This window comes from Colletotrichum jinshuiense, chromosome 4, assembly GCF_051148585.1.
Source record: "Colletotrichum jinshuiense chromosome 4, complete sequence".
Taxonomy (NCBI): Eukaryota; Fungi; Ascomycota; class Sordariomycetes; order Glomerellales; family Glomerellaceae; genus Colletotrichum; species Colletotrichum jinshuiense.
This window is the reverse complement of record NC_139311.1, coordinates 1,973,150-1,998,730: the sequence shown is the minus strand read 5'-3', so window position 1 is coordinate 1,998,730 and position 25,581 is coordinate 1,973,150. Positions and strand designations below refer to the sequence as shown.

The 25,581-nt window shown below is 54.4% G+C and overlaps 7 protein-coding genes across 7 annotated transcripts; 3 read left to right on the top strand and 4 right to left on the bottom strand.

Annotated features, from left to right (window-relative positions):
* Nucleotides 1-161: 161 nt before the first annotated feature.
* Nucleotides 162-5,782, top strand: EsH8_IV_000495 (nucleoporin subcomplex protein binding to Pom34-domain-containing protein; the record flags this gene model as incomplete). The annotated part of the gene is made up of 4 exons (XM_083265385.1): nt 162-232; nt 291-1,206; nt 1,255-4,374; nt 4,424-5,782. 4 exons carry the CDS (start codon nt 162-164, stop codon nt 5,780-5,782), a joined length of 5,466 nt encoding a protein of 1,821 aa, XP_083124280.1.
* A 679-nt stretch (nt 5,783-6,461) lies between these two features.
* On the bottom strand, nt 6,462-6,944 carry EsH8_IV_000494 (protein transporter TIM9; the record flags this gene model as incomplete). Its single annotated transcript, XM_083265384.1, has 3 exons — nt 6,462-6,650; nt 6,788-6,857; nt 6,937-6,944. The coding sequence occupies 3 exons, from the start codon at nt 6,942-6,944 to the stop codon at nt 6,462-6,464; spliced, it is 267 nt and encodes an 88-aa protein (XP_083124279.1).
* A 1,469-nt stretch (nt 6,945-8,413) lies between these two features.
* Nucleotides 8,414-9,436, bottom strand: EsH8_IV_000493 (Smr domain-containing protein; the record flags this gene model as incomplete). The annotated part of the gene is made up of 3 exons (XM_083265383.1): nt 8,414-9,052; nt 9,124-9,230; nt 9,403-9,436. The coding sequence occupies 3 exons, from the start codon at nt 9,434-9,436 to the stop codon at nt 8,414-8,416; spliced, it is 780 nt and encodes a 259-aa protein (XP_083124278.1).
* A 6,901-nt stretch (nt 9,437-16,337) lies between these two features.
* Nucleotides 16,338-17,632, top strand: EsH8_IV_000492 (guanine nucleotide-binding protein subunit alpha; the record flags this gene model as incomplete). Its single annotated transcript, XM_083265382.1, has 4 exons — nt 16,338-16,455; nt 16,569-16,911; nt 16,964-17,520; nt 17,589-17,632. The coding sequence occupies 4 exons, from the start codon at nt 16,338-16,340 to the stop codon at nt 17,630-17,632; spliced, it is 1,062 nt and encodes a 353-aa protein (XP_083124277.1).
* Nucleotides 17,633-21,006: 3,374 nt separating this feature from the next.
* EsH8_IV_000491 (DUF3716 domain-containing protein) lies at nt 21,007-22,209 on the bottom strand (the record flags this gene model as incomplete). The annotated part of the gene is made up of 2 exons (XM_083265381.1): nt 21,007-21,389; nt 21,462-22,209. 2 exons carry the CDS (start codon nt 22,207-22,209, stop codon nt 21,007-21,009), a joined length of 1,131 nt encoding a protein of 376 aa, XP_083124276.1.
* Nucleotides 22,210-23,008: 799 nt separating this feature from the next.
* EsH8_IV_000490 (cell proliferation protein CDC123) lies at nt 23,009-24,289 on the bottom strand (the record flags this gene model as incomplete). The annotated part of the gene is made up of 1 exon (XM_083265380.1): nt 23,009-24,289. One exon carries the CDS (start codon nt 24,287-24,289, stop codon nt 23,009-23,011), a length of 1,281 nt encoding a protein of 426 aa, XP_083124275.1.
* A 445-nt stretch (nt 24,290-24,734) lies between these two features.
* Nucleotides 24,735-25,316, top strand: EsH8_IV_000489 (U2-type spliceosomal complex subunit CWC21; the record flags this gene model as incomplete). The annotated part of the gene is made up of 2 exons (XM_083265379.1): nt 24,735-24,967; nt 25,031-25,316. The coding sequence occupies 2 exons, from the start codon at nt 24,735-24,737 to the stop codon at nt 25,314-25,316; spliced, it is 519 nt and encodes a 172-aa protein (XP_083124274.1).
* Nucleotides 25,317-25,581: the final 265 nt, after the last annotated feature.

Genomic DNA, 25,581 nt, shown 5'->3' with positions numbered 1-25,581 from the left:
CTCCAACCAACCACCATCTGAAAGGCTGCAAAAGCAATCGCGGGTCCAAGTGTACAAGCGCGTCGATTTGCTTTCTTGCACCCCAGGCAACCACAGCTCATCGCAGCCTCGCCGGATGCAGTCTGGACCTTGACCGCTCTGCCCAATCGACCTCTGCGGCAATGGCGCAAGTGGCAGACCGTCTCTATTTTCCTCCTCTGGAGGAATGCTTGAATGGAGACAACATTATTATGTGGGTAGCCTTGTGTTTAATGTCTTGTTGATGTCGAGACAGCTGACATTCGAAGCAGCTCCTGGAAGCTCATCGCAGCTGCACTGGCAGACAAAGATGACGCCAGGCGAAAAAGCGCAGCTGTCGTTCAGTTTCTGCAGGACGATTACGTGCGATCTCTCCTAAAAGACCCAGCAACCGCCTTTGCGCCGCCGAGCGATTCTACCAAATCGAATTTCGAAACGAGGACGGCGGCCATACACGTCACACCTACTCCGAATGACAAATTTGACATAAAAGTTATCAAGGAGGATGCGCAATGGCTGAGCAGGAACGCCAAAGTCAACCTCGTCGCTGCGCTTCGGGCAACAGTGATTGAGTTCCAGTCACGACCAGGAAGCCATCTGGCAGGGCCGCTTTCTTCGCAGGACGCAGTCAATCTGCAGGAAGCTGCTGGTGTTACGAATGTGCAATCGTCCTCCTTGGTTCCCGTTTCCGGTGCCGCGCTGGATGCAGAGACCCTCTGGGCCAACTTTGAAAAGGAGGAGTCAAGGCGACAACGGCTCTTCCAGACGTATCTGGCCGAGAGACGTCACTTTATGATGACTGCTACATTGGTTCAAGAGAATGTTCTGTATACGCAGCCTTCGGCCCCGACACCAACAGGCGAGGAGCCGTCAACACCGACCGAGTTGATTGCGGCGAACGATCGTCCGAAATACCTCGATGATCTCCTGACGGCTTACCTGCAATATGTCACAGAATCTATTGGTAGACTTGCAGAGGGCCTTGAAGCGAATGTCGAGGACAAAAGCCTGCTGGTTGAAGACCTTGAGTTGGAGTGGATGCGGACGGCTCTAACTGAGGTGGTCCACGCTTTGTTGGTCGTTTTCCAGTCTGTGGATGGGAATGGCGACTCGTTTGTGCCATCTCCGGTAGTTGGCCAATGGTTTTCGCTCATGGACAACTATGGGTTTCTCAATGGAATCAATGCGGTAAGTTTACTTGGAATTTGTTGGAGAGGATTGGCTAACTGTGAATAGCCAAACGAGAGCATTGCTACTCTCGTCATGCCTCTGAGGTCGCTCATTTGTGCCATATCCATTAAAATGTTGAATCCCTCGCGGTCCATAGAATGTCTCGCGGAAGAAGCACCGGAGTACCGCGGAGACGAAGACCCTTACATCACCTCTCCCTCTGTACTTGAACAGGTGCACAACGCAATCCTGGCGGCGGCAAATGCCGACTGCGAGAGTCAAAGCCCTGTCATATTTGCTTGGACAGTCGTCGTCCACCGCATGTTCTATTCGCACCATGACCGAATCGAAAAGCGAGACGCGCTGCAGAACCAACGGTCTCAGGAAACATTCGAGGCCGGCGTCTTGATTCGGCCCACTACTAGTCGCCGTCTTTCCGCGGGAAGCATCGTTTCTCTCGATGGCAAGTCGTTCGATATTTTCCTCACAAACGCTGGCCTCGAAAAAGATATGCAGGTTGTGGAACAGCTCGCAGTAGCCGTCACGTCACATGGACGGGCTTACGAAGTTGTATCCGAAATGGCGCTTGCCATAGGCGCCTCGGGCGAAGGAGCCTTCTCACCACTCCTAAGTTCCAGGATACGACTCGCCTACGTCGACTTCCTCAAAGCCACATACCCCCTTGTGGGGTATCAATCAGATTCAGTCACCTCTCTCTTGTCGGTGCTCTCAGCCGGTCAGCAGTACTGGGATCTGTCGAAGCCTACGCTTGACCCTACGAGCGATATCCTGGCCGAGGTGCTCCAGGACACCACCGCCCTGGAGTATTACTTCCATCAAGCCCTCGGCCGCTATCCATTCGAACTTCTTCCCTTCCTCAACATGTGCCGGACTCTGGCCAACTGCGTGGTCTCCGATGACCGGATCGATACTGTAGTCAATCTGCTGCGCAAGACCCCATCCCTTACATTCATCCTTCCCGATGATTATCAGCAGTATGAGCTGGCCCAGGAGGAGGACAATACTAATACATTCTACCTTCTGGAGGATATCCCGCTCTTCACACCCGCTTCGGCATGGAATCGGAGAACTCGGCTTGACGATGCTTTCAGGATACCAGCAGAAACACTTGGGCGTTTTGTCACGGACACAGGCCGCGTGGTCATCATGGAGTACGAGCATTCTGCCCTTGCCCTTTTGGGCAAGAGGTTGGAGGTACAGCTCGCCCCGGAGACTTACCGCAGCGAACTGGATGCATTCCAGCCGGAAGAAACGGCAGAAACAATTTCACTGCTAGCGACTCTACTTCGCGCGGAGGTACTCAAATCCGAAAAACAAGGCCTCAGCGGTGAAACGTCGCTCAAGTCAGGGCTGGACTTGCTGGAGGAGATTGGCAAACATATTTCCGGAAACAAGGACCTCGTTGCGGTTGTATGCGAGACCATGGATGTCTACATGCAGGACGATAAAGCGACAGAAGGACAGGGCATTTCGGTGCTTAACTCTTGCGTTCAGTTCCTACACGCAATCCTTCCACTTTGCCCAACCAGAGTCTGGTCCTACTTGGCCCGTTGCGAGCTTCTCAACTCAGAAGCACAAGCAGGCAAGCTGGCAAAGATTACAGGAAACCTTGACCTTGTCGGTGGTCGGTTTGATCTCTTGCTTTCTGCTGTGCGTCTTTTCGCCAGTCTCATTGACAGCATCAAAGGCAGCGCTGTTCAGCGTAAGTCTGGCCACAAGCTGGTTGGACGCCAAAAGGTCTCAAACAATGTTTGGCTCGGCGTGGCGGACAAGGTGCTGGGCAAAGTGAGTCTTGCTATCTCCCAAGCTACGGTGGACGTCTTCGAGACTTCATCGACCTGGCGATTTGGATCGGAACTGCACCGCACTTTGCTCATTCGGCATGTTGTCCCTGTCATGGACCACATCGTTTCACATACGTACGGGATGGGTGACCGAGAGAGCTCAGAGACCCTCACGGCATGCTTAGAGCCTGCCGCATCCTACATCATTGATGCATTCCTCTCTCCTTCGACTGGCTCTCTAAGATTCCAGCCGCTTCTCGCCACCTTGGTGAACGGTCTTCAAATTCCCGACTCAACGCTCTACCAGGAAAGATTGGCTGCTGCGCAGGAGCAGCTTATCTCAACCCTGCAGTTCACCACAACACTGCTACGTGTCGCAAACTACCTCGAACGACCGTCAGCCACCTTCGAGGACCACCTCTTCAAAACGTCATCAATTCTGGCAAGATTGTGCGCCATCTGCGAGCAATTCCGGCGTCCATCACTCTTGCTTCTAGAGGCTTTGGTTCTCAGCGCTGCCAAAGCCCATGACGACCCTCCCTCGTTATTGGGCTATCTCGGTCCTTTGTTGTCTCGATCATTTATTCAGGTCTTGTCACGACTCGACAAGCCTTTCCTCGTCGCCAAGGACGTGCAAACGACCTGGAAATTCTTCTCGACGATTGTGCAGAACCGTCAGCAGTGGCTGTCCAACTGCCTTCTCACGGGCAAGACGCCTAGAGATGCCCTCAAAGGTGTCAAGAAAGATTCGTCATCTACACCTAACTCGGTGCTCGCAACTGCCTTTGCAAAACTTAAGAAGATCAAGGAATTGGAAATTTCTGAGGCACTTCGAATACTTGATTTTGTTGCGTCATCTCAAAACCACTGGCCTTGGACCATCTTCACGATGCAGAAAGATTCCTCATTTCTCGATTCGTTGCGTCTCTACGTCAAAGATCTCAGTAGTTTTACGGTTACCAGCAAGACAGATGCCGTCAAGGCCGCCATCGACGCCAAGATGGCTGCCTACATTGCTGAAATTTTTGCCATGCAACTCTACCATCTGCGCCAGATGGGCGGCGCGGAAACATTCGCCAAGAGCTTGGTAGCTGACCTGGATTACTACCTCCGCGATGGTGTCGAGGTCTCTAGCTACAACAACTCTCTGCATAGCAACTTTGCGAAGAACTTCATAAGCAAATACCCTGGGGTATCTCTTGAGGCTTTCAAGCGGACGGCATTGAGACCCGGCGAACTTGGAAAGAGCTACTTTTACGACTTGGAGAGCGCAACCGAGATGTTGAGTTTTGACCCAGGCTGGCATGGTCGCCGGAATAATGGCTTCCGCAACGAGATGGGAATCGCCAATGCCAACCTGTCCCTCGTTGACGCACAAATTGTAAGTCTTTCGTTATGGGAACACATGGATATTGACTAACGGCTCGTAGTCACTTTTCCACGCCTGGGAATTTTTATTGCTCGAGATCAGTAGCTCCCTTCCAGACAATGAGACTGTTGCCAAGCAGATGCTTCAGGTTGCACAGCAGTGCCTCGAGGCGAATCGGTCTAATCAGGGCCCTGAGAACATCTTCATGCGCATCGTCGAAGAACGAGCTGATCTAAGCCTACTCCTTGTTCAGCGTCTCGTTGGCCGCCCTATTTCTTCTCACGACGTGAATCAGCTTCTGGGGACACTGTTTACTATTGTCAACGCCGTCGAGGAGCCTTTCAACCCGGATTCGATCTCGTATTACCGCACGATGCTCAAGACCATTTACGTCGCATTGCGCGCATACAGCGCTGCCGAAAAGAAGTCTCTCGGAGCTTCGAAGAATGGAGGCGAGGGATTCTCTGTCAATCTGACACAGACTGTTCTGAATGTCCTCGACCGCGTGGTTGCAAAGGGCTTTAGAACTCTTGTTGCGCTTGTGCATGACTCCGAAGCTGCGGTTGCCCCCGAAGATCTGGCACTGCTAACTGCTATTCTGCAAGCCTGTCTCAACATGCCAACCATTGACCAATGCCAGACGCAGATTCTCAACATTATGGCATCTTACGATGCTATGCACGCGGCAACATCTCTCTTCTCGTGGGCTGACAAGCTTGCCATCAATAATGATCCCATCTACGGCGAGTTGAGCCTGTTATTCTTGCTAGAACTCTCCACCCTTCCGGCGGTGGCAGAACAAATGGCTTGTGATGGCTTGCTGAGCCATCTGACTTCGGCGGGCATCACCAATTTCATGCGCCGAGGGAATATTTCTCCCTTCTCCGAGGCAGTGGGTCCCCAGAGATGCTATAGCATTTGGGTGAAGGGCGTCCTACCTCTGCTGCTGAATCTCCTTACAGCACTGGGCGGAACGGTCGCGCCAGAACTAGGCTATGTTCTGAACCAGTTCCCTCTGCTGCTAAAGTCAAGCGTCGATCGGTTCGAAGCCCCAGGCGCAAGTCGGACGGCATCAAGAGAAGCACCCCACTACGTTACGCTCCTGTCTGTGTCCGAGGTTCACTCACTCGCCCTGTTGACAAGAGTCATCGCCGCTCTGCGATCCGCCAACCCCAGAGACATCCCAGAGATCCAATGGGATGCTGCTTCACTCCTTGAAAATATCGACTTCTGGCTATCGAGTCGGAAGCTGTTGCGCGACAGACTCCTGCCGCTGGGACAGCGCGAGGTTGAGTGGAAGAGTATCAAGACCGGTGCGTCTGACGAGAGCGGGCAGCCAGCAAACGTTCTTGAGAGCAAGGTGCTCTCGCAGTTGGAGGCGGTGAGGGATGTTCTGAGCGAAGACCTGGAAGAGTCTTAATGAAGGGGCATACAAATAGTACCCATGAAACAAGGGGCCTATCGTCGGCCAAGGGAATGAAATGGAGGGGGCAAAGACAAAAAGGTTAAGGCGTTCATGTGTGTAGGACGAACGTGTGTGCATTTTCCAGCATTTGCTGGATCCCATATTTCATGTAGGATTCAAATCAGCGGATACCCCCAGCTAGTTGCTGGGAAACATGCAACATCATCTTGGGTGCAAGCACTCCCGCGTCCACATATCATTGTCATTGTAGCAAGCATAGGCAGATTGTGTCATAGAGTAGGAGTTTTTGTTTTGTTTTGTTTTCCCTCCCATTCGCCTGGTGTCCTTTCCACACCAGCAAATGCCATGCCACGTCTATCCACCGTCCGTTGGAAAATGTAGTATACAGGAAACCTCTCTTCTCGTGATGCAATATCGAACAAGCCACTCGTTCTGGCTCCGTTGCCTCGTAAATGGAGAACCGTGTAGTGGTCCCGCATCCCGGGCTCCAGCTGTTCTGCCATGCTGGAATAGTATTACATTTGCGTCGCGCATCGAAGCCATCCTCCTTCTCACTCGTCACTCCGCAACCGAGTTTGAAGCCCAGACGCCACACCGCGAGCAATATCTCAAATCATATTTTTCTTTACTTGTCGTATTTGCACTTTGCCAGCATTCCGGACCAGGCGTGTATTTACTGGTTCTGCATCTGAGCCGTCATCTGGGCGTTGTGCTCCTGGAAGCGCTCGCTCAGGCGCTGCTGGGAGAACATTTGCTTCTGGATGCAGCGGGTGATGCAGCCGGTCTCGCGGGAGGAGAGGGACTTTGAGGTGAAGTCGTCGATGCACGAGGTGAAGCAATGGTCGACGAGGTTGCCAAAGAGCTGTTGGTCCGAGGAAAAAGAGAATACGTCAGCGTGGTTGAGCTTTACCGGCGCCCGGCTCCCGGCGATGGGAAGCAGGGGTAATTGGAAGATGCGGTCTTCGTGAGGGTTGTTTCTCGAGGACGGTCGGGACTTACGTTCATGAACTCCTTGACCTGGCGCTTCTGCAGTCTCTGCTGGAGCTGGGCCTCCTCGGTCTTGGTAAGGCTGTCGGAGAGCATGCGCGTTAGTTAGGCTTCTTTTTCCCGCCCTTCTTTCCGGGTTTCCTGGCGATTTTGGTCCTTACGCGTCCATTGTGATGTGAGAGTGGGTGGTTTTGGTAAAGCTGCCGAGGTGTGGTTTTTGGGTTGGTGATGGGGAAGTTGGATTTGACGATGACGATGAAATTTCTTTGGCAAGATCGACTTTCGGGATTGCACTCTGCTAGCAAATGCGCGCGGCCCAGAGATTGAGATAGAGCAGAAAGCTTGCTCTCTCCCCGGTCGATGCCGGCCAATCACCGGCGGGAGTTTTCGCCGTTGCTGGAGCTCTGATAACGATAACAACTTACCGGGTTTGGTTTTTCACTGGAGCTGTGAGTTCGGATATGTGCATACGCTCCCTGGTGCAAGCCGGCCGAACGTCTTCCAGCATAGGTCGAAGTGGTTAACGCTGTGCCCTGCCCTGGAAAGAAAAGAGAGGCTGGTTCTTATTATCTCTGTCTAATATTATCGTGTGTTCGTGTTCCGACGTCTTCCCTCATCCTTGGTGTCTGAATATCTTGCCCATGCTTCTAATATGAACATCGAAATTCGGCGGAACGAGAATGTCTTGAGTAAGGGTTCAGTTTAAAACCCGGGTTGATTCTGAAGTAGTAGTAAGTCCCTCGTGTTGAAAATCCTCTTCTTCTTGAAATTATCAACATGGTATGTTGAATTGAATTCCTTTTCATATTTTCGTTTGTTGTTTGTTGGTAACTTAATATAATGTCCTCTGACATATGCGTATTGGTGGCTTCACGAAGCAGAAGAGAGAGAGAGAGAGAGGTAGAGAGATGATACAGAAGCGGTAGCTGGCCCGGAGAATGTATAGGTCGCTGCCTGCCTCAAAGATTTGTTTCTTACCAGATACGCCCCTAAGCGGGTTTATTGATACCGTCGATCCAGCCCTGGACTTCGAGGACTACGCAGTCGTCCCTGGGGATAATACGGTGGCAGTCGGGTGTTATTGAACAGACCCGGGGTCTTATTGAGGGCCACAGATCCGTTCTGCTGGCCGCAGCTGTATATCTGGACCCTGGAAAACATCTCGATCGGAGAGGACCTTTGAGTTTAACCTACCTCAAAGAGCGCGACTTATGTCGTCCCTTACTTAAGTCGGTCATGGCAGTATCGATATTTCAGGCACATGCATACAAGGCATCCATTGATATGCCAGAATTTGGTGTACCAGGCATAAGTGCCGGCAACACTCTTGTTCAATATACACACAGAGAAGAATATACATAAAGCAGCCCGCATAAAACAAGGGCAAACCTCACCGCCCACACATCCAAAAAAACCCCATGTGACGCAGTCCAGTGACAGTTCGTCAAGGTATATCGTTACACCTTAGATACAAGAAAAGGACATCACCATTAACACATCACCGTTTGCGCATCCAAACCGCCGGGTATCCAAAAAAATATGGCGACGGAATGCGTCCACCCGAGGGCGCTGCTAGCTAGCAGCCCACGCGGCCCAAAAGCGCGCCACCCCAAGACCCCAAATAAAACAAGACAAATCTCACATGACGACACAGCAAGCCTTCTCCAGCTTCTTGAGGATCTTGATAACCAAGTCGGCAGAGTCGTCCTGCTCTTGCTGCTGCTGGCCGCCGTGGTGCTGCTGCTGCCCACCATGCTGCTGGCCGCCATGCTGCTGTCCGCCATGCTGTTGGCCGCCGTGGTGCTGCTGGCCGCCGTGATACTGCCCACCACCAGCGCCGCCGTGGTGTCCACCGCCAACCTGGGGCGGCGGCGGCATCGTGGCGTCCCCGCCCTGGAGGTTGATGTAGATCCTGCCAGCGTTGTCCTCGGTCGAGAACTTCAGCCCCATCTCGCGGCAAATCTCCTCAATGCGCGGCTTCAGCTTCTGCACGTGGCCCGAGGAATGGTTTCCCTTGCCCACGATGGCGTGCAGATGGTCCTGGCCCCTCGCCTTGTCGGCGCGGATCCGCTCCTCGAGGATCCGCTCCGCCTCGTCGACGAACTGCCCGTGCAGGTCGACGCAGCTGCCGGTCACGCGGCCGGCTGCGTTGTTCTCGCGGAAGATGTACTCGGACGCCTGGCGGTTGAAGTCCTCCATGCGCTGCGCATGGCGCTTGCCCTGGTTGGACAGCTCCTTGGCAGCGGCGCCGTCGCCGGATTGATAGGCCTGCTGGGACTGGAGGATTGGGGCGGGCACGTTAGCAGACACGTGGCGAGGGGGACGGTATGGAGAGGGGGTGGACGAACGCGCTCGAAGCAGGAGTTGCGCTGGGCGGCCTCCTCGCGGGCTTGGTCGCGGAGGCGGTCGTACTCGCGCTCCACGTCATCATCGTCGTTGTCGGCGTGGTGGAACGCTGCAAGGGAATCACGTTTGTGTCAGCGAATGCGGGGTTTCCCGATGGCAGGCGAAACGAAGAAGAAATACCAAGAACGGCATGCTCCCGTTGGCCCACCCGGTGGCGGTCGCGGGATCAAGCCTTGGCTTTGGGAGTAGGAAAACGCGCGAAACAGACTAGAGATGCTTACCGCGACCGCCCAATCGGTTCATGGGAATAGCCATGTTGGCAAGTTTCTGCGCTCAACCGACGTTGGAGCGCGTTCGGGGTTGCAAAGGGCGACTGGGAGAATGGCGATAAATGATGCGTTCGGCAGCAGACAAACTCGAGTCGCGTCCGGCAGTGCGGTCGACGAGGTTGGCAGAACGGCGCTAAACAAAGCTCGTTTTCGGCCGCGACCGCGTAATTATGGGGCCACCACCCGGCGATCTTGCCTGAGCCGACCGGCTCAGCTCCCGTCCCAGGACTGCCGGATAAGTCCCGCGGCAGATGAGCCCTCTCTCCCCGTCCCGATCTGTCGCTGTACATTGGCGGGCACGCAGGAGACTTGCGCCGTGGATCCGGGGAACGGCACCCGCACCTCATGTTGCTTGTGTGATCTACAGGGGAAGAAGCCGTGCGCGGCCGTCACACGAACTCGTCAGAGCCTCTCAGCGGCTGAGGAAAAGCCACAAGACATCACAAGTACATTGAACCAGTGTGGGCGCTTTCCAGGCCGTCCCGCTGTCTATGTGTGTACCGTTCAAGTATAACTCAGTATTCAAGCTGCCCTGAAACAATTCAGGCTCAGTGGATGCGCATGGCGACTGCCATGGGCCCAAGGGCAAGACTTCGTTTCACCACCCTTCGGGTCCCCAAGCCTCTAGAGCCGTCCGAAACATGGCTCGAACAGCCGGGACTGGCGTGAATACCTGTTATGGCCAACGGAGGAGTTCTGCGTATCATGGATTTTCCATACACCGACAACAACTGATCCGTATGATGCGCCAAACCGTCGTTACATGAGTGACAGGCTCAGGGGTGGGATGCTTCTGTGGGTCTTCCAGAACATCTCCTTTTTGGAATCACCCCAACTTCTCCAACGTCCTTCACCAAGTAAGCGGTCGAGCAACAGCAATGCACCCCATCGTCCGAATTAGCCGGCCCAGATCCGCATGGAACGGTGGTGATTGTCCGAGCAAGGAAGCCCTCAGGTGAGAGACGCAGGAGCAACAACAGATGATCGTAAGAGAAGCCCGAGTGTAGTGGGTGCTTAACGGTCTTGCAGCGCGGCATCGCTCGCTTGTACCTGCATAATATGCAAGAGAGAACGCGCAGGAGGCTCCATCTGCCAGGTTCCCAAGTCGTTTCCAGCGATTGCGGCATCTGCCATTCGTCCGCCCATGGGCTTGGACTGGGTCGGAGGCAAAACGACGACGGTCGGCTTCGGAAGCGAAAAGAGACCCCACATTTCCGGGTCCTCTTCAATTAAAGGAGCCCTCTCGTGATCCCGCGTGGAACGATTTTGCAACTCCACAGTTTTGCCTCTTCAGGCATACAATGCCCATGTGGCCCCAGCCTCTGCCAATAATGTGAATGAACCCGCGTCAAATAGTGGGAGCCGAGCTCGCATGCCATGTGGCCTCCCTGTACTCTGTAGTTTTTGCTGTAGTCTCCGACCGGCGGCCTACAATAATCTAGTGAAAGGACGAAATTACCTTATTTCGGATATGAAATATGTCCGCCAGCTCGCCAATGCCTCTGTTGGGAGGGGGGTGGGGGGTGGGGGTGATTTGCAGCGCCGTTGTGCGCGGCACTCCTCATCATGGTTGTCTGGGTTGTTGTAACGGCAGCTGATTTGCTGGCTTGCCAAAGTCGCCTCGTCTTTTCTGCCTTCCGCAGGGTCTTGCACGGCTTGTCCTGGCATTCCCGGAGTGATTCGCACCTTCGAGACAGTGGACAGGGTGGGTTGCGAGAGAGGCAAGGAGTCTGGATTGCGACACTCAAAGGACGGGAACAAGGGCTATCCATCGCGTAGAATCCTGAGAATCCACCCCTGACCGTACCTTAGACAGCGAAGAACAGCAGTGGTACATTGATACAAGGACGCACTTTTGAAGGCCCTGTTGCCCCCCAGAATCCCGTCCAAGAATTGACGGCGATCGACGATTCCAAACAGGTTGGGAAGCGCACGTTCGCAGACCAATGGAACCGTCATCCGAGATCACTGTCCGATCACAACATGTTCCCAGGGGGAGAGCTTAATTCCCCGTCTTCGGCTGGAAATCGAAATGCTGATGGCATTCGCAACGGCTAGGCGGTCATGTCTTGTGTGCCAATGTGTGAAAGCGCAGACAGGGATGGGTGATTTCGCCCTTGCATGGCCGGCTAATATGGCTTGCTGTTTCAAGGCAGCTAAAATGGTCGGGTCTGGCCGTCCCAAACTCCTGCCTTTTGGTTTGATTTGGCGGGCAATCAATCGAGAGATCCCCCTTTTGTCGCGTCAAATAATAATAATAATCCATTGACATTGACTCTCGAGGCGTTCGCTGAGGCATGTGCTTTGCAGCAACCAGTGCGTTCTGTGAATGAAGGGACTCAAAGCAGTCACCCCTGCCCGGCGAAGCCGCAATGTGGATGCCGTTTTGGATGTTTGCTCGCCTATGCATCGTGATAAAGCAATATGTTCTTGCATTTCCACAATGCTAGCTGAACGAGCTGTCGACAGACCAGAGAAACCGGAGTGCCCATACTGTAAGCCATGGCTTGCGGTTAAGGCGGTGATTAACTCTCGACACTTGGACCTGTGGCGCTATTATTGTCTGTCCGTGATGTTTGTCCAGCAGTTACCACACCCCCCCGAAGACCCAAGCCATGGTGGCGTCCTTAATGGCCAATTAAAAGAGCAAGTCCTAGTCAGGGTGCTCAATGTCTTTATTTGAGCTTCAAGACGTCGTCTGCTGTCGGGGATGTTCAGGTAGGTGGCTTTTATATTGCAAGAGCGTTCCTGTCGTCCGTGCCGAAGCTATACAAAGGGCTGTTACATGGGGCTTGAGTACGTTATAAAATCGCCAAGAAACAAGATAGCCGGTTCAGACTTGAGTTTGCCTCAGTAATTAAGTTTCTAGCTGGTTGTTCATGAGACGATGAAGCCCTCTCTCTAGGGTGCGGGGCACCAACCGCGCAAGAAGTTCCTATGGTTGAAGGAGGTTCTGTTGGCTGCTTGAGTACCGTCAGTGCTAGTTGTAAGCCTACCATGTAGACTGTGCGGTGTGATCCTCGCTTGGGTGAAAACATGCAGAAGGGTCGCGCATTGACGGCAGCTTGCAGTAGTTGCCAGCGGCTGAAAATGGAAGCAAACGGGCAAGCGGCCCATAAAAGCAAACAATTCGGCATGACTCGGATGCCTAGAGACAACGGAAAGAATAGAATTGTGTGAGATGACTGTTGGCCGCATACAACTCTGGTTTATTTTTTTTGAGGGGGGGCTTCTTGACCACTTTCTGTGGGAAAAAGCAAGTACTGTCGCTAGCATATATTCTGGTCTTGTCTGGATAGCAGCTTTCGAAGCCAGGCCTGACAAGCGAGCCCACCCACTTAACCACCAAAACTCCAAGCTGGAGGCAGGATTGAGCAACCGTGGCGTTCAATGCCACGTCCCCCAATTGGTTCCACTGACGTGATGGTGAAAACTGCGTTTGCTTTTGATTCTGCAGATCATGCGCTACGGGACGGTTAGAATAGAGCCCTGAGCAATGCGACCTTTGGAGCAGGTGTCGTAACAAGCCTGGTCTCAAAGACACGTCGGCGCGCCAGTTGCATGCCTTCGCGCGAAGGCATGAATAAGACAGTCGGCAGTGGGCTAAAGCTGAGAAATGTTGTAGAACTTCTGTCCCGCCGATTACCTAGATTAGCCCAGTACATACTCTGTAGTCGAGAATGGCAATGGTCAAGACGTGGGTTTTCTACCCTGAACCTGGGGACGATGATGTGTACGAAGTACAACGACGTCCTGGAATGACGGACAGCCAAGCATCCTAAGTGGATGCAGGGAGGGAGGTGGGAGAGGACAGCCAGGGTGGAACCGCGTGGGCTCACTGACCTCGGGCCAGGGCCGGTGGAGTTCCGACAATAGGCACCAGAGTGCAGCTGTCACGCAACATGGAATATGACAGCGAGGGCCTCTGAACGGTAGACCAGAGCCGAAGGGGGTTGGACATTTTGCAGCAGTTGTTCATGGCAGAGACATACAGATGGATCAGGAATGGCGGTGGTGGGTAGAGTCGTCGAACACGGCCCCGTCCCAAACTTTAGTGAGGGGAGACTAGTACTAGAGCGAAAGGCCAGTCCCTTTTGGCTAGTTTCTGACGATTGACAGTGTTAGCTCTGGCCCTAAGCATAGAAAGAAAAATCCGGCGCTGCCTATCAATGACAGGGCTAGCCGCCCAGCGAGATCCAGCCCCTATTACGGGGAAGCTACATTTCACGGATGCCATTCCTTTGTTCGTCTCCGAGTCTGTGGACAGTCCTGGAGAAAGAGAGCGAAAAACGGGAAAGGAAAGGCGGCGCGGATTCGATGAGAGTTGTCAAGGTTGGTTGGTAACATGTTTGCCGGGTGAAGATGCAATGCACGTAGATGCGTCCAGCAAACATCCTATCCCATACAAGCCGGGGGACACGCAGGCAGTTGGTCGAGATGCCACGAAGGACCGCATCTTTGGAACAAGAGCGTACGGAGCACCGCCAGGAGTATTTGCCTTGCCTCGAGGAGGCGTGGCCCGCGGCGATGTTTCGAGAATGGCGATGGAAGCTCCAATGGAAGGAGGGAATGTTCGAATTACAATTACAATGTCCCATCGCCCGGCCTTGTCCTGGGGCGGTGGATCTCGTTGCTTGGTCGCATTGGCTGGTTTGGTGCTGCTGGTTGCAGGTGCCGATGCAGGTGCAGATGGCGGCGAAGCAAGTATGGAAGGGCGGAGATTTTCTTCTCATGAATGGAACTGAATCTGGTTACTCCTTACTCTCGGTTACGGGTTGGATCAAGGCACACACGCATTCAACTATGGTCGAGGTGCCCGTGCCTATTCCTTTCACATCCATTCGCATTCATAGGCTTGCCGTAGCAACAAAGATGCCACATACGGTTCGTATTGGCAGCGGCTCGTGCTTTGTACCAATTCGTTCTCAGTATCCGCATCCGTGTTGTCATATCCTTTACCAGACCCAAGGGACAAAGACATGGAACCCTATTGTAGTTAGCGGATTCGTACCTGGCTTCGGAAGGAGCTCACACAGGGCCTAGAATGGCCATCTCCGTACCTGGTCTGCGGTCGGCCGTAGTGCGACGAAATTTCACATTAGTCAGGGCGGCGAACAAGGACTTTTGAGACCAGCCAGGCCAAGCAAACCAGTGCGAGGCCCCTTTCCCTGTTCACTTTCTTCCAGGGACTCCAGGAGGGTGCCAGGCCTGGTTGCGGGCAACTTGGATGGGGGTGGTTGAGACCTTGCCGCGCGACTCCCCACAGGCCATTGGCTTGGCCAGCGGTGATTTCAATGTTGTAAAGGCCGCGGTGCGGATCCACGCCCGCTGGAAGACAGTCCCGGTCCGTCTGGGCGAGGCATGTACGAATACTTCGTACATGCGGCCTGCTTGGGGAGGAGGTATCCATACTGGCACTTTCGTCAGTTGTCTTTTCTGTTCCCTCGAGCAGTGAGTGCTGTGCTGCTTGGGTGGGCTCGGGCCGGGAAGAAGGCGCTGAATGGGACGACGAGACAGGCGACGACAGGATAAGACATCTACAGGGAACACCAGACGACGAACCGGGGCTAAACGCGCTTGCTTGTTGGAGTACGTATCAGACCTTATGTAAGCCACCCCCTGTGCGTGAGTACGTACCGGACCTCACCAAATATGCAGTATGTACAGGGCTCGCGCCGCAGGAGGATGGACTCTCCCGTCGCATCCAGCCCGTCGCCCACACCCTGCACTCGACGACCCCCTTTCTTTTCGCCCATTCTGCTTCTGACTGAGGTGAGGTAGGAGGCGAGGGAAAGGTGTAAGGTGTGTGTCGGCGCACTGTTCACCAGGAGCCTCCAGTGTTCGGCGACAGTGGGTGACACCGCCCCCACCGAACCGCTTCAGCGTCGAGGATGCGCGGCGATGGCCCCCAAAAGCCCTTAGTCTCTGACTGCCAGGCTCCTCCAACTTGGCTGGGGACAGGACAGGCACAACCACTTCCCTATCCCTCCCTCCCTCCGTGAGCGCTGGGCCTTCGTTACCACCGTGTCCTGAGCCCACTCTTAGCACAGTGTACTTGTTCCCTTGTATCTGGTCCCGAAGCGCATTGTCCGCCCCGGCGACGACTGCCGCCCACTCTTTCTCCCCCACTAATTCTCTGTTCCTCGCAGCACCGTCGCCTGCCACCCCTTGCCCATAACCCATAACTCATCGACCCTTGCCCTTTCCCATCTCCCCTCTCCACATTAGAGGCACCTCCCAACCCATTCCTCTCTTTTCTCTCTCTCCCTCCTGCTGTTCCTGGTCTCCAATCCTGTCGCGACCATCCCATCCTCCCACCGTCCGCCCAACGGCTCGTGTTTTTCTTTTCCTGTTTGCTGCGTTTCTTGACCCGTGGTCAATTGATTGACTCCATCATCAATCGCAAGACCCAGAGGTGAGTCCAAAGCTGCTTTTCCTACTGCATGCAGGCGCAATGCGAGAGAGAGAGACAAATCACCTTTCGAGCTGCAATTGTTTCTGCCGGCACCGAGATCGAGCCATTCGGAAGGGGGAAAGCGAGACGAACGAGACATGAGAGAAAGACAGACCAGACAGGAGGAGAAACACCTCCACTCGCCCACCTCGACGCCAGCACCTCCCTCGACCTCTCGACTTTCCATCACTCCTATCCACCACTACCAGGACCATTTCGCATTCCAGCCCTGTCGCCCCTAAACAATTCAATCCATCTCTCTCGCTCGCCCGCTGGCATCACGCCCACCTGCGACATGGTTGGCTAACGAGCTCTGATCTCTCCAGGTCCCATTTGCCGCAACGCACGATCCCATACAGGAACCCCCAATCACTTTAATCCCATCAATTCTCTATTCTACCTGCCGTCGCCCGAACGATAACAAACCGCCAAAATGGGTTGCGGAATGAGCACGGAGGATAAGGAGGGCAAGGCCCGCAACGAGGAGATCGAGAACCAGTTGAAGAGGGACAAGATGATGCAGCGCAACGAGATCAAGATGCTTCTTCTGGGTAAGCCGACATATTCCGCCCGCTGAACACTTCTCCGCTCTCGTCCCGTCGCGAAGCAATGGATGGTGTTGAATCATCAACCCATCGTCTGATCGTTCCTAACATGTGCATAGGTGCTGGTGAATCCGGAAAGTCGACGATCCTGAAGCAGATGAAGCTGATTCACGAGGGCGGCTACTCGCGCGATGAACGGGAATCATTCAAGGAAATCATCTTCAGCAACACGGTGCAATCGATGCGTGTCATTCTCGAGGCCATGGAGTCGCTTGAACTGCCCCTCGAGGACCAACGCATGGAGTACCATGTTCAAACCATTTTCATGCAGCCTGCTCAGATCGAGGGTGACGTTCTGCCGCCAGAAGTTGGAAGCGCGATCGAGGCTCTGTGGAAGGACCGTGGCGTGCAAGAATGCTTCAAGCGCTCTCGCGAGTATCAGCTCAATGACTCTGCGAGATAGTGAGTGCCCAGTGTCCCGATCTGGAAATGCCCCATGTGCTAACAACGCCAGCTACTTCGATAACATCGCGCGTATTGCTGCCCCCGACTACATGCCCAACGATCAGGACGTCCTACGGTCGCGTGTCAAGACGACGGGTATCACCGAAACCACATTCATCATCGGCGATCTGACCTACAGAATGTTCGATGTGGGTGGTCAACGATCCGAGCGAAAGAAGTGGATTCACTGCTTCGAGAACGTTACCACCATCCTTTTCCTCGTCGCCATTTCCGAATACGACCAGCTGCTGTTCGAGGACGAGACTGTCAACCGTATGCAGGAGGCTCTTACACTGTTCGACTCCATCTGCAACTCAAGATGGTTCATTAAGACATCCATCATTCTCTTCCTCAACAAGATCGATCGATTCAAGGAGAAGCTTCCCGTAAGCCCGATGAAGAACTACTTCCCCGACTACGAGGGTGGAGATGACTATGCGGCGGCGTGCGACTACATTCTGAACCGATTCGTCAGCTTGAACCAGCATGAGACCAAGCAAATCTACACGCACTTCACCTGCGCGACAGACACGACTCAGATCCGCTTCGTCATGGCGGCAGTGAATGGTGAGCCCTGTCCACAACGGACCGCATCCGGACAAAGGACAAAGAACAGAGACTAACATGCCAAATAGACATTATCATTCAAGAGAACCTGCGGTTGTGCGGTCTCATTTAAACAACAAAAACGTTTGCTTTTTCAACAATACCCTTTACTTCTAATTGCATGACCAAAGCCAGAAAGCGTCGTGGGAGGCTGGCTCATGAAATTAAATCTCCTCCCGACGACGAGACGGCGACCCGACAGTTTCCGAGATTCCCTTGATTACGCGACTGTATTTTCTTCCTTACTCTCAGCTATCCCCCGGTATATTGCTTCGCAGATCAGGCGGTGCACCCTTTTGGTTCTCCTATTGTTGGTCCGCGTTCAGGAAAAGGGAGGTAAGGGGGAGGTAGCTCTGTACCAAACATGACGTCGTAGCAGCAGCAGGATCGGATCGCAGCGGGCGAAGAAATCCCTATGTGGACAGACGGCGACAGTAAGGGAGCAGAGATATGGATGGATGGATGCCCGAACGGATGGATAGCAAGAGGAAAAGAAGCAATGAACTTGAATGCATTTGAGAGAGCCCGATGGATGGAAGGTGGCTAAATATTCTGTTTAATTACGAAGTCTCCTTATTCCTCGAGTTGCACTGGCTTGGGCCGTAAATCCCACTCGCTGTTCTTCAACGGCCTGTTACGTATTTCAAGTCTCCAAGACGCTTGGTATATAGTTATCTTTACGACCAACATATGTGTGTACGGAAGTACTAGGTGATCCTCGGTGTATGCAGGCGACAGCTAGTCCGTTGAATACGCATCATCTCCATATCAGCCTTGCTCGACTCTGAGCCCTATCGCCGCGCACTGGGTAACTACCCCCATGATGGACTGGCCGTGGCCCGACGCCACATCGCACACCGGCAGACTCCGTTCTCCACCATGCACCGTTCGCGGCATCGAACCCATACTGCTTCCGTCCTTTGGGAGATATCTGGGCCTTTCGAGTTATCGACCTCAACCCGCCACACACCCACCAGACCAGAGTTCAAGACATCAAGGGTCCGTTTACTACGGTATCGCTTGCCGCACCGCCGCCGCATGTGGTCTGAAGGATTTAAGCTCCGGGGAGGATGGAGAGGCAAAGGGCTCTGGGGGAACCGAACAAGCCCGGGTGGGAAAAGGTCAAGGCGCACGCACGCACATACAAACATACACACATGCCCATACAGCATCAGCGCGTACGAACTACTCAGATGAGAGGGTAGGTAGACAGACGGGCGTCACGGAAGGCGATCGTGGCCGGTGGATTGGGCCAAGGGCGGGTGGCGCAGCCTATCTCACAGGAGGAAAGGCCAGGCACAAGGGGGCGGGAGGGTGGTGAAGAATGAAGCTGGAATGATCGTCGACAAGGGTGGCCAGGTCTTGGAGGGGAGCGAGGGAGGGAGGGAGGCGGGCTGGCGAGCACCGTCTCTTGGTGGTTGGCGGTTGGCGGTTAGGGTTCTGCGGTGTAATATTGGTAGGGATTGCTCCGTCCCGTCTGATGAGTGCTTTTCAAACATGTCGCAGGATCCGCGCTCTTCAGACCAACTAACTATTCGTCCCTGTATACAGTGTACCTGTAGCTGGATCTTTTGTATATCAGCAGCTTGCAACGTGATCGGCTGGCTGATGCCAGCCACGTACCATCGCCTCCCCCCTTTCATTTCACGGGAGATGCGGGTCCTTGGACCTAGAGCGGCTCCGAACAATCAAAAGGCTGGCAAGTCGGAGAATTTGCGGAACAATGCGATCTCAACCGGTCCTTGATTCCTTTCCCAAACGAATCATTCCAGAGAGGGCTTTGGGAGAGAGGTCCTGAGAAAAGCCAGGGACCAGAAAAGAATGAGATAGAGTTGAAACTGTGGGGTGGCGTCCTATTGTTTCATGCAGATTGCAATTCTCTTTTTCTCAGGGGACCTCCTTTTGCTGCTGGTCTCCCTCCCTTCCTTCCTTTCTCGCTCAGTCCCTTTGGCGCCAGCCAGCCCGCCCGCCCGCCCGCCCGGCGCGCCTTGGCCATCCCGTATCTTCCCCGGATATCAGACCTCACTCGAATAGAGGGTTCAACGCCGACAGTCAGGGCCGTGCAAACTGCCTATTTGTGTGCGTCCGTGTGCAAGTAGGTTTTTATCTCTCGGTGATCCTCCAAACTCTAGTTGGAGCCCCGAGCTTCAGCCCTCGGGTCTCTCTTGTTATTGTTCGTTGCTAGGATGATCTAGTAGCAAAGCGGGTTACCACAGTGCACAAACACTCAAGGAAGCTTTTCTCGTGAAGCCGAAGGCGAGATGTTGGACAGGCTGTGCGAGAACGGGGGGGAGGGATCGGCGGGTCGGAGGGAGGGGGGGTGTGCTGGGACATGCCGGTACAACAGGAGAGGGAGGTCACATGCTGCGTCGCGTAGGTCTCCAATAACAGTTACTGATCTTGTAGCGGAGTGTTCTTGCCTGAGACGGCTGGCCTCTTTATTTTATTTTAGAAGTCGGACGATCGGGCGGGTGGGCGGCCACGGCGGGTTCGGTGACCAAGAGCAGAGCAGATCGTTGGTCGAAGGGGAAGGGTATATCACCGAACGGATTGTAGATGGGGTCAGTTTTGCTTCCCATGATGGGTCTGCGGTGCCAACGGGAGTATCCCAGTCACCCGGTCTGAAGCCCCAGCTGAGAGTCCACGGTGCACACGGCAATGGGAACCCCCCCTTCCGTCCCTAGCCTGCGTGATCACCGCAACCGGGTTGAGGATGCACGGCTGTCCGACGACGCGGTTAGCCAAGAGTTTAGGCGCAAGGAGACAGCAGCCAGCCAGCGCCCTTGGATCTGAGGTCGGGTTCACGACAAATGGGTCAGCGTTACACAACAAAGCCATGTCGTAATTGAAAAATCCCTGGTATCAATCTATATGTAAACGCACGCCCACCAACCGCGTCTAAGGTAGATGTAGGGCAGTTCATCCTCGTGCAGATATGTGTCTGAGATACCCAGCCACTCGGTGCCCTCCAATGCCCGCTGCTTTGGTGTGTTGTGTGTCCATCCCGTATTCTGGCCGTATGCCTGTTTGGTTCTGTGCAGGGAACCCCCAAGTCCCTTTTGTGTCCTGTTTCGTCATACCGTTCTCTTGTACCTTTCCATGTGTTTGCATACAAGACTACGCGTTTAGACGCAAGCGCCAAGGGAAGTTTGCCTTGGGAAATGGCAAGCGAGTAAGTCCAGCAGCTGAATCTGCCTGCTCCAAATGCAAAGTGGTATGATGACGGCTGGGAGGCTGCAGCTACACGTGATAGTTGCGACCCAACTGTTAGGAAGCGGCCGCTGCGATTCGGTATCCCGCGTTTGATATGTCCAAAGAAGGGACAGACCTAATGACACCACATCATCCGAATAGTCGGACCATGGCATCATTTATACTTTTGGAAGAAGAGGAAGCAAAGGAGATGAATAGGGGAGGAAGCTGAATAGAGGGAGGTGAATAACCCTCTCATGCCCCGTTGTCCCCTTCCCCCATCGCTGCCTCAGGGACGGAGCCCTCTGGATCAGGGGCATGCTGACTCGGGTCATGGCCGCCCTGCTGTGCGAGGAACTCGGCGTACTCGGCGCTAGCCAGCGCTAGCTGCCGTGCCGCCGTTTCGATGCGGAGCTGGAATCGCACGTGGGGATTGTCACTCCGCGCCTCCGCCATGGCTCTGTCCAGCACATCCTTCACAAACTGAGCGACCGTCGGGTCGGCGCCTGGCTGCACGAAGCTACTAGGACCTGCCGGGGCCATACCGGGAGCCATCTGCGCTGTGCCGGCAAAGCTTGTGTTCGCGGACACCTGTGGCTGGAGCTGTATGGCCGGCATGTGCTGAGGTAGGTTGTTTTCTGTGGTGAAACTGGTTAGCTATCTACCTCTGCCACGCGTCTCACTGAGAGTTTATCCTCGTGTTTGCTTACCGTGGAAAGAGCAACGGGAACCACTCGCGTTGAACCAGCAGTTGGCGCAGCTACCGCACATCTGGCCACTGACAACGACGCATCCGTTCCAAGGGCCGTAGCCCTTGTGGCAGCTTTTGCAAGGGCTATGAGCCTCCTGTCCCGAGACATGGGCCAGTAATGCCTCTACATTGCTCCTTCTCTTGAGGTTCAGGGTCTGATCTTGGCGTCGCTGAACCGCGAGACGCTGGCCCTCGTTGTTGGCTAGCCGCTTGGCGAGAGCACTGTCGATGACTAGGTGACCGTACCCGCTCTCGGAGGCAAGTTCGTCGGCTGACCGGGACATACTGCCGGGACCATGGGTGCCCATCGGGGCCTCCATGGCGAACTGAGCTGGCAGGCTGTGCAGGTCGGGGTGGATATCGGGGTCGGCTCCGGGAACTGTGCCAGGAGGGCCGTTGGCCAGGATGCCTGCAGCGGCGAGGTCGAAGGGGTTCGAGTGATGATGCTGGTGGTGGTGATGTTGCTGCTGATGCTGGGAGACGGAGGAAGGGCCGGGGTGAGGTGGAGGGGCAGTTATCTCGTCGTCATCTTCGTGTTCGGCCTCGGCCTCTGCATCGTGGGCGAGCTGCTCGAGCTGGTCGGCAGCGACGGAGGAGTGACGACTAGCGCGGCCCTGGGCGTCGCGCTTGAGGCCAGCGGTTGCGGGCTTCGTCACCTTGTTTGGGCGGCCTCGAGGAGGTGGTCGGCTTCCGCCTCGGGCACTCATGGGGTAATTGAGAACGGTGCTGCTCCTTTTTGCGATGTGGACGGCGAGGGAGCTCTAGCTAGCTGGCGATGATGAGTGGCGTTGCGGGTGGGCAGCTGGTGTCAGCTGCAGGCAGTGTGTGATGAGGAGTTGGGGGTCGTAAGAGCTGGTGTTGGGTTGAGCGGGAAGAAGCTGTTGGTGCAGTCTGGTCCCACTCACAATTTGGTGCGTGTAGGTGGAGTAGCACGGGCCAAACGTTCGCTTGTCAACACTTGACGAGTGTTAGGTAATCAACGCTTTTAGAGGAAATACTATCAGAGGTCACCAATGACCAATCCCCAACATACAAGCCGGACCTATGCATGTGAAAGCGTCTTGTGCTAAGCTTCAACGGCAGGGGGTTCCTACATATGGCTTACATTGTGTAACCTTTTTGGTTGTATCGGATTGCTACCACCATATGTCATTTTAGCCAGGCAAATGCCGTCAACTTGGAACGTAAGGGAAGACTTCGCACGACCTGTGGTCGAGGGAGGTGGGTTGTGTCGGGAGACCCAACCCCAACAGGTGGTACGCAGTCCGTAAACCTCACCAACTGAAAATCAGGGAGAAATGCTGCGAAAGGCGGCCACGAGAGGATTTGTCGACAAAAGGCCTAAGTTGACAGAGCCTTGTGTCATAATAAGGTCGTCAGCCTGGCGCCAAGTCTTTTAAGTTGAGCTCATGCCATCAGACAACATGGGTCGTGGGCGCAATTCTATTTCCCTACAGCAAGGGATGTTAAACACCCAACTTTCTTTCCATTTTCCAACATCATGCCTCAGCCGGAGGAACCCTCGGCAGTGGGAGTTTTCTCCCACACATCACTCCCGCCTTCGGCCTCAGTCATCTCTTTCCATCTTTGGGCGAACTCCCTCAGACCACCCTCGCCCGCCAAGCTTGCGTCGACAACCTCTTTGGGCAGCTTGTGCGCCGAATACTGGGGTGTGCTGAAGTTAAAGGCTGCCGGGTTATCCTTCTCCACCAACCTCAACTCAGGGACCAGCTCGTCAGCGTCATCATCATCCGTCGTCTCCTCCGCCCCGCTACCGTCAGGCTGTTCCTCTTCGTTGACTACAGCACCCAGAATAGGACGTGGGACCTTGAATTCCAGCAATTCGTCCCAGGCGAACAGCAGGCTGTCCGTTCGTGGTGCCCAAGGGTTGATGTCGATGAGGCGCACCTTGCCGAGCTCATCATACGAGTCACTATCTCCAGGGACGTAGACGTCAAAGGTAAAAGAGCCGTCGGGGAAGGTGAAGCGCAGACGGTCCTCGAAGAAGTCGGAGATCTTGGAAACCAGTGCGGGCCGCAGAGCATCGAGGAAATGGTAGTAGTTCCAGTCACGCTGACAAAGACCGATAAGGGTACGGTGCTTAACAAAGCACCGGAATTCGAGCGCTGGGTTCGGCGCAAAGAAAGGTCTCAGGACTAGAACGGGCTGAAAGGGTCTGTTGGCTGATGAGGAAACAGTGTCGTCGAAAGCATGCTCCAAGTCGTGGCTGACGAAACTGGAGCTTTTGAGGAGGAGGTAAATGTCGTTAGGTGTGGTGCACTTGAGCGTGTTCTGGTGTGGCGAGATCCAGGCTGCATCTTTCGGGGCAGACCAATTCAGCTTGGGTGCCACGGCTCCTCCCAATTCCTTGATCCTCTCCTTGATCTCTTGGTGGATTTCGGGGAAGCGCTGGTTGGGAGGGCGGCAGTCAGCCTCAGGCTCATCATCCGAGTCATCTTCCTCAAGGTGCTGATTTCGGCTGGGCGCGCCGGTTGTGTTTGAAGTGGCCGACCATTCTTCGTCCCCTTCTTCCTCCTGCGTCTCATCATCGTCGGCGAGAATGATGCCGTCGTCGCGGATGTACTGGACAAAGTCCGGTGACAGCTTGATGATTCTGGACCTGATCGAAACCGTGCGATACTTCGGGAACCAGCTATCGTAAGAACAGTTCAAAATGTGCTCTTTAGTTACTGGTGGAAAGATGAGCTCCTCGGTGTCTTGGGCCGTCGCATTGTTGATGGCGTCCAGGGTTGGCTGCCCCTCGGTGAGACCTTCGAGGGATGGCATCGTCGAGATTAGTTTTCTGAGATGAAATGAGGTTGTCAAAGTAGGTTCTAGAGCCTTTCTGGTTGAAAATCCGAAAGGAGTCTTGAATTTTGCCTCCTGTCAGATTGTGGTTACAAATATGTTTTGGTTTTCACTTACATCGATGAGTCTTCTCTAGCTTAGTGAGTCTTCCAATCGCCCGAAGGAGAAAGTGCCCCACCATCCCACCCGTCATAACTTTTCTGCCGCCCCTCGTCTCTGCATTTGCCTTCACCGCCTTTGGACGTGCAACTGAACTTCGTCTGTGGTAGTTACCTTGGTAAGGGTCCCGGTGACGTCTCCCGCAGATCCAGGGTACGGAGATACTTTGATTTTCCCGGCTACACCAACTTCAACCATCGCAATAAGAGCGCCGTAATTGCAATCTCAGCCCAATACAAAGCACGGCAGAACATTCACAACAACCATGTCTGATAACGTTGGCCTCTCCACGCCCCGTGGCAGCGGTACCTCGGGCTACGTCCAGCGCAACCTCGCGCACATGCGCCCCCGCGACTACGGTGCGCCATACCCCCCCAAGGACGCCGACTCGCTTCGTCATAGGCAACGTCAGCCCGACAAGGAGATCTTGGAACACGACCGTAAACGAGAGGTTGAGGTCAAGGTCCTTGACCATCGTGACACCCTCGAAGACCAAGGGTTAGTCTATCCTTCTCCCCAGCCAAGCTACACCCAGTAACATGAAGCTGACAAACTGTTTAGCCGCGACGAAGAAGAGATTGAGAAGGAATGCGACGAATTGCGCCAGAAACTACTGGCCGAGCTCGAGAGCAAGAAAAACAGCCGCGGCGGCGCCGGACCGGTGCGGAAGCATTTCAAGAGCCATCAGGTGCACGAGATGGCCGACGCCAAGATCAAAGAGAGCGAGAGATTACGGAGCGCCCTAAGAATCAGCAAGGACTACGAAGAGGGGAGTCATTGGAAGAGACAGGAGGAGAGGCTCCGGGGCGCATTGGAAAGAGACAACAAGAAGGAAGAGGCGGACTAAGTATCGACGTTTCCTTAGAGCTATTATAACGAGGCACGGCGCCTGGATTTCGGGTACGGATTGGCATGGGACGGGTGTTTGGGCGTTTTGGTATATCATAAGAGGACTAGGCCGATGGCGCTTCCGAGTCAAGTTCAACTCAACAATGACCACCTTGAAGGCGGTCTAACGGCTTGGGACTAAGCAGGAGAACCGTCCTATGTCGGACTATTGGTACATATGCGGATATTTATTCCGTCATCTAGTAATACACAGATGCGTTGCC